General features: G+C 46.4%; 2 protein-coding genes across 2 annotated transcripts; both read left to right on the plus strand.

Moving 5' to 3' along the window:
• Positions 1 to 3,061: 3,061 nt before the first annotated feature.
• LOC149132856 (uncharacterized) lies at positions 3,062 to 4,009 on the plus strand. The gene has a single exon (XM_089362076.1). The coding sequence runs from the start codon at positions 3,088 to 3,090 to the stop codon at positions 3,844 to 3,846; it is 759 nt and encodes a 252-aa protein (XP_089218202.1). The 5' UTR covers positions 3,062 to 3,087; the 3' UTR covers positions 3,847 to 4,009.
• On the plus strand, positions 3,894 to 7,045 carry LOC149132857 (uncharacterized). Its single transcript, XM_089362073.1, has one exon. It carries the CDS (start codon positions 3,894 to 3,896, stop codon positions 5,697 to 5,699), a length of 1,806 nt encoding a protein of 601 aa, XP_089218199.1. The 3' UTR covers positions 5,700 to 7,045.
• Positions 7,046 to 7,656: the final 611 nt, after the last annotated feature.

Consider the following 7,656-nt stretch of genomic DNA (forward strand, 5'->3'; position numbering starts at 1 on the left):
CTCTTGTTCCAAGGCTCAAGATCTGTCTGAGAAGTGGTCTTATGTCTGTGTGTATGCATGCTTGTAGATGTGTGTTTGTTTAGAAGAGGAGGTAAGGGTGAGAATAAATGAAGAGTTTGTGTGTGTGTATCTTCACATTGTGCAACAAAGCTGAGTTCTTGTGAATAACATATTTGGAAGCTATGGCTTTTATGTAATAGGAGTGGAGGAGTTGAACTTTGTTGTTTGTAGTCTCTAACTAAAGTTTGGTATCAAGGACAGCGAGTCTAGTGTGGTAATCTATTGTTACTTTGATACTCTGGTGGATGCAGTTAGCCATGTGCTGGATGCTTTCCATTGTACTCCTCTTGACCACATGGGACCACTAGAATATTGATATCATTTGTATAGTAATATTGCTATAGAGTGTTCACCAAGAGATTGCCCAAGTTTTCTGTCTCACCAGGTCAAGAAGAGGCCAGCCTTGTCTCCAGCCATACCAACACCAATGGTTATTCCTTGCACCTGCATATACAATTTCTTACTGAACTTGATTATGTGTTTTTTCAAAGCGGTTTTTATGCTAGTGCCTATTGCATGTGCTACCATCTTTCTCACCTAATTGCTGTTCTCTGGATATTGTCCAGCCACTCCAGCATTTTGATGATGTGATGGTGGGTGGTTTTCCCCATTCATACCTGGTGGGTCAAAATCTACTAAGTCATGATTGTCCAGGTAATTAAAGTCAAAGGGTAATCTTAGGAGGAGGTCCAGTTCCTTTGTGTTAACTTTGTGGAACTCTACTTCATTCTCACAGATTATTTCTATGCATTTCACCACAGCAAAATATATGTCAGTAGACAGAATGATATCACATCCATGCTATCTACCACACAACCTGTGAGGTCGTTGGAGTGGTTCACTTTTAGCTGTGTAGGTATAAGACCTCCCTTGGTTTACTATGGAATCTTGCATACCGTTATACAGGGTGTTAAAAAAATCTCTCTGCAGTAAGCATTTTATTACAAAATAAATATTGATAACATTATTTACAATTGATGGATATTTATCCTCATCTTGTTTGTTGTTAACACAACGTTTCGGCTGATATACCCTCCAGCCTTCATCAGGTGTCTTTGGGAAATTTTGAACTTGGGTTCTCATTCCTAAGGTATTTTTCGATGTTATTATTATTATTATTATTATCATTATTCAGGTCGCTGCCTGGAATTGAACTCAGAATCTTGGGGTTAGTAGCCCGTGCTCTTAACCACTACGCTATATGCCCGTGGGCAATTATGGATTTTAGGGCTTATAAATCTAATATTCTCCTATCCTTCCTTAATACCGGTTCCCATATGCTGTTCATATCTGCATATTTATAAGATGGTATAAGACTACAAAAGAATATATTAGAATTTACGAGACTTTAAAAAACTTTATAAGAGGTGTTGAAAGTGTCATCCTTCATTTTCAATACATAAGTTGACTCTTCTACACGTTTTGAAATACATCTCAGAGAGTCTGATACGGTATGGACTGTGTGAAGGTTATGATTGTGTCTTTTAGCTCATTAATGGATTTTGGGTGATTCTTGTACACTGATCTTTTACTTGCTCCCCAGAAAAAAAAGTCTGGCAGTGTTAAATCAGGTGATCTTGGTGGCGAAAGTCCCTTCGAAATAATCCGTTCACTGAAAAATTCTTGAAGTAGCACCATGGTAATGCACAAAGTAAGTGCTGTAGCTCAATTTTGCTGAAAGTATGCATTATTAATTTCACTTCCAGTGAGTTGGCCTACAAATGGATAGACAATATTTGAGCAATATCTCTTGGTGTTGATGCTGTCTCTAAAAAGTCTCTCTGCGGAGAGACTTTTTGAACACCCTGTATACATTCATGGAAATAATAGAAGAAACAAACAGTGAGACTTTATTTCTCTGCTAAATAATTCAGTGGACAAAATAAACACATCATCGATATTGGTAGTTGTATAGTCATCCATTGTTTGAATAATTCAGCTCTGGCCATCGTTGGTTACATGTATTTCATTATATTGGCAGAAAAATAACATGATTCATCTTCATGAAAATCTCTCTGTCATAGATGTTTTGTTAACTTAATATATATGCAGAGGTATGCTCCAGTATTGAATCAGGTTAGTTGTTTTAGAATGTATTATGTATGTGATTGGATCCTCAATCCAATCCTGCACAATACTTGACCAATAAAAGTACAGGACTCAACCAATGTTCCAAACTCAAATGATTGGTCAGACGACCAGCCATTACAGATTAATGTGTGGAGCCTATAAAAGGCTAGTCGACTCTAATATCCCGTAATAGAAATTGATCTTGCTACACACTTATTGACTCTACTGAGAAAGTCTTCAGTGCTCACACAGACATCCGGGGACATCTCAATGAGCAGTCACAATACCTGCAAGAGGGAGTAGGACAGCCTATAGTTGCTGGAAATATTCTCCCCATGAACCAGCTAGGCTGGAGGCTCTGTAACAGGGTTTGTGAAGGATTTATGGTCGTTCTGTAACCCATAGAGTGGGAACATTGTTGTTGGATGTTAGTAAATTTTGTGTGATCCAATTTTTTGGTTGGAATATGTTGCACCACATTCCCATGTGTGTCCTGAGAAGTTTCTCTACTTTTACATGTTCTTGTGGTGCAACCTCTCTCATATTACTGATGTGTTGTTTCATGGTCCGCACATAGTTCTGCAGGCTGCCTACTGATGTTCTACAGATTTGTCGAGAGAAAGGCATACAATTTCATTGTTCCTGTGGTGTTATGGGCTGTGATGAGCTGTGTGTTGTTGGTGGAGAGAGGTGAGGCAAACAGAAGTGAAGCCAGACCGGAAGGGCCAGACCGGAAGGGTCAGACCGGAAGTCGGACACATGCTGTCGAAGGCCAGCACGTGGGTCAGTGAGAAAACAGACAGGTTACGACAAAGACGTATTTTGATCAAGAGCGATCGTGTACTCCACTGCGGTCGACAAGGTAAGGTCCAACGTTTCATTCTGTCCTTTTGCTTCTTGTCTTTTTCCTCCATCACACCACAAGCTATTTCGACCCATAAGAAAAAAAAAAAAATTATGAGTGTAGTCCGGATTTCTAGTGATATCATTAAACCGTTTTGCGGCGACACAGATGTGGTCGCGTGGCTAAAAAAAATGAAGCTGGTCGCGAAGCTCCAAGGGATAGGCGACTTGGCAAACTTTCTACCACTGTATTTGGATGGTCCGGCGTTGGCACTATTTTTAGAGATAGAAGAGAGGGACCAAGTTAGCGCGGAGAAAATAGAAATCCGCTTGATGGAGGCCTTCGCAGAAGGAATGTTTGAGGCGTACGCTTGCCTGGGGAGAGCGAAGTGGACCGGCGAACAGGTCGACGTGTTTGCCAACGAACTTAGGAGGTTGGCTAGACTGGAGGGGTACGAGAGAGAATCGGTGGATCGAACAGTAAAGTTGGCATTTGTAACTGGGTTTCCTGACCACATGTCGGTCGAATTGCAGAAACTGCCGGACGTGAAAGCCATGCCCATGGCGGATATAATAACGAGGGCTCGTATGTTAGTTTCGTGTTGTAGATCGACATCGTTGGCAGCAACGGCAACAGCAAAAGGTGGCCGACCAAGGAGTAGCGGAGAGGGGTCGAACAAGGAACGTGTGCGACCGTTCAAAGGACAGTGTTTCCGGTGTCAGGGCCCACACATGGTGCGAGACTGCAAGTTACCCAAGCCTGAGGTCATTTGCTACCGTTGTCGAGAAACGGGACATATAGCCAGCAAATGTCTGCAGGGAAACGGTCTAAGGGAGACTACTGCACCAGTGGTCGTCCCTTCGGATCAATAAAGGCGCATTTTTTTCTACGCGTTGTTGATGTGCTAGTGGATGGGAAGATGTCGCGTGCCCTCGTGGACACAGGCTGTACAACGACCCTGATGACTCCGGGAGTGGTAGAGACGTGGAGTGGAGAAAGCAGTGTGAGGACAGTCGACGGAAGAGAGGTACGCTGTGAAGGCATTACTGACGTGCAGATTGAGGTGCAGGGAGCAAAGCTGACGCTGCAAGCAATTGTAGTTGGCCACTTGGTGGATGAGATTGACGTGGTGATGGGGATGGATGCAATCACCCGTTTAGGAGGTGTCACTGTCAACGAGGCCGGTGTGACTTTCGGGGTCGCAGGGAAACCGTGTATGGCGACGCCGTGCATTGGTGAGAACCGAGAAGAAAACTATGCCACGCACACTATTGAAGACCAGGATTTTCGTGCCACCTTCGATGGCCAGAGGTGGACAGTGGAGTGGCACTGGAGGGGAGAGCCCCCGACGTTAAAAAATAAAGTGGGCTGCTACCAGCATACTTTGAAAGGAGATGCCAGAAGCGAGTTCGAGGGGGCGGTGGAGCGGTGGATTAAGGAGGGCATATTGATCCCTTGGGAAGAAGAAGGAGAGAGCGGAGTCCTGCCGCTGATGGCGGTGGTACAGCCCACGAAGCATAAGGTCAGACCAGTGCTTGACTTCCGCGAGCTGAATGACCACATATCATGTCATACGGGCGGCGAGGCCACAGATGTCTGCAGGGACACCTTGCGAGAATGGAGGCAGATGACAGGGGCTTCCACGATCGTCGATTTGAAGTCGGCATACCTGCAGGTGCATGTGGCTGAGAGACTGTGGAAGCATCAGCTTGTCAGGTATAAGGGCCGGACATACTGTTTGACCAGGCTGGGGTTTGGGCTAAATTCAGCGCCAAAAATTATGGCAACAATTCTCAAGGCCATCCTGGGAAAGGTGGACAGAGTAAAAAGGGCCACCAATTTGTACATTGATGACATCCTTGTGGATGAAACCATAATGCCAGCAACGGAGGTCATAGGCCACCTGAAGAAGTTCGGACTGGTCGCCAAGCCACCAGAGGCCATGGAGGGAGGCGCTGCACTGGGCCTCAAGCTACGGAGAGACAAGGCCGGTGCGTTGGTGTTTTGGCGTGGGAACGAGATCCCTGAACTGGGCACCAGCGTGAGTAGACGGGAACTGTTCTCGGTGTGTGGGAAGCTGGTGGGACACTACCCGGATGCAGGACGGCACCGGACAGCATGTAGCTTCATCAAGAGACGAGCCGAAGGAGCAAAGTGGAATGACAGAGTTGGGGAGAAAACGACCGACATGATGCAGGAATTCTTGGTCAGAGTGAGAGCAGAGGATCCAGTGAGGGGCAGTTGGTATGTTCCCAAATCAAAGAGTGGGATCGTTTGGTGTGACGCCAGTAGCATCGCAATAGGGGTTGTCTTGGAAATGGGAGGCACCGTCGTGGAAGATGCAGCCTGGCTCAGGAAGATGGATGACTGCAACCATATCAACGTGGCAGAGTTGGATGCTGTGCTGAAGGGGGTGAACCTGACCTTGAAGTGGGGGCTGTGCACCATCGAAATTAGAACTGATTCGGCCACTGTGCTTGGTTGGGTGATGGCAGTCATCACCAATGAGCGGAGGGTGCGAACTAAAGGGGCTGTGGAGATGCTGGTAAAGTGCCGATTGGGAATATTGTGGGAGCTAACCGCTGAGTTCGATCTGGAGCTGAGCGTAATTTTTGTGCCTTCCGAAAAGAACAGGGCAGACGTCCTAACCAGGGTAAAGCGAGTTTGGTTGCGGGTGCCAGAGGATGCGGAGCAGGCTGTGGCTGCAGTATGCTGTCTGAGTTGAGGAGACTGCATACCATGCATCACATGGGAGTGGGCAGGACATTGTTCCTAGCCAGGAAAGTTGACTCCGAGGTAACGAGGCGGAACGTGCAGAGAGTGGTTAGCAGCTGTGACAGGTGCCAGTCTATTGACCCTGCTCCAGGCGTACATGAGGCAGGAAGTATTCCAGTGGCCCACAACTGGAAACGACTAGCAGTGGATGTAACACACTACCGGCAGGGGATGTACCTCTCAATGGTTGACTGCGGACCGGGGCGGATGGCCATATGGAGGGAGATGAAGACGGGGACTGCAGAGGAAATCGCAGGAGTATTAAATGGGATATTCCTGGAACGAGGCCCCGTGGATGAGCTGCTGCTGGATAATGGCACTGCATTTCGCTCGGAGGTGCTGAAAGAAATGCTTGACGGGTGGCAGGTCAGCCGCTTCTTCAGGGCGGCATACCGGCCAAGTGGAAATGGAGTGGTGGAAAGGCATCATCGTACCATCAAGACCATGGCAGAGAGGGGCCACATTTCGCCAATCGAGGCCGTTTTTTGGTATATGTCGCCCAGGTCAGGACAGGCTGAGGAGTCGGTGCCACACAGGGCAATATTCAGGTACGAGTGGAGGCACCCGTGTATTGCATCAATGCGACTCCGGGGAGAAGAAGAGCACACCTTCGTGCAGATCGGGGAAGAAGTATGGGTAAAACCCCAAAATGCACGGTGCACATCACAATGGGGGAAAGGAACTATAACCTCCATCAATTCAAAGAACAACGTCTCGGTCGATGGTATGCCACGCCATGTTTTGGATGTGCGGAAGATTGTCAGTGCTTCAGAGGATGGAACCAGCTGTAGTGGGCAGGATGATGAAGACAGCAGCAGTAGGCAAGATGATGAAGGCAGCGCACCAGGAACTCAGGCCAGTCCCGGGGTCGCACAGTGACCACAGAGGGAGCGGCACCCTCCTCCCTGGTTGGCTGATTATGAAACCAATTAAGGTAGTTCGGGAGCGAGGAGTGAGTGGGAAAGCCGGTTGAATGATCTATAGATCAGGGGGGCGTGTGGTGTTATGGGCTGTGATGAGCTGTGTGTTGTTGGTGGAGAGAGGTGAGGCAAACAGAAGTGAAGCCAGACCGGAAGTCGGAGACATGCGGTCGAAGGCCAGCACGTGGGTCAGTGAGAAAACAGACAGGTTACGACAAAGACGTGTTTTGATCAAGAGCGATCGTGTACTCCGCTGCGGTCGACAAGGTAAGGTCCAACGTTTCATTCTGTCCTTTTGCTTCTTGTTGTCTTTTTCCTCCATCACACCACAGTTCCTAATATGCTGTTTAAACTTTTGTAAGTCTTTGGCGACCACTGAACCAAGTTGGTAGGCTTCCACCTCACTAAGCTTCCTACTAGTTTTATTATACTGGTCTAAAGAAAATTTTGCTTCTTCTCACCATCCACGTATGGTGGGATGCACACTCTTTTGTTAAATAGTAAATCATATTGTCATATCAATAGAACTTGTTGGAGTTATAGATGAGAATCTTTGTTACTATTGTTGTTGTTGTGGTTGCTGCTGTTGTTATTACCATTGCCATTGATGCTATGGTGGTTTGGGATGTCCATATTGTTGTTGGTGTGGAGGATGTAGTTATCAGTTATCATTGTTATAAGTCTTGTGATAGTGTTGGTTTTGTATGTTTCTACTAGAGTTATAATGTCCTAATTTCCATCTTATTTTTGTGAATGTTTTTTTCCATTTCAGAGAGGCAATCACTTCTAATGACCTTCTTATATGTAATGAATTCCAGTGGTAATCCCATGGCACACATTTCATCTGCAACCAGGGTGAAGTCTCAGATATTCCTCCTTCACCTCACCCAATTGGGCCCTCGCACCTCCTAAGGCTGGCCCTGCCAATGTCTGCAAGGTTTGCTCATAAGTTTTCAAAACATTTTTTCATAAAAAGCTTCGTTCCAT

Source organism: Octopus bimaculoides, chromosome 13 (assembly GCF_046866305.1).
Source record: "Octopus bimaculoides isolate indiv1 chromosome 13, ASM4686630v1, whole genome shotgun sequence".
In the NCBI taxonomy this organism is placed as follows: domain Eukaryota; kingdom Metazoa; phylum Mollusca; class Cephalopoda; order Octopoda; family Octopodidae; genus Octopus; species Octopus bimaculoides.

Excerpts from the sequence above, each read along its gene's own strand:
- LOC149132856 (XM_089362076.1), top strand. The coding sequence starts at position 3,088 with ATGAGTGTAGTCCGGATTTCTAGTGATATCATTAAACCGTTTTGCGGC.
- LOC149132857 (XM_089362073.1), top strand. The coding sequence starts at position 3,894 with ATGTCGCGTGCCCTCGTGGACACAGGCTGTACAACGACCCTGATGACT.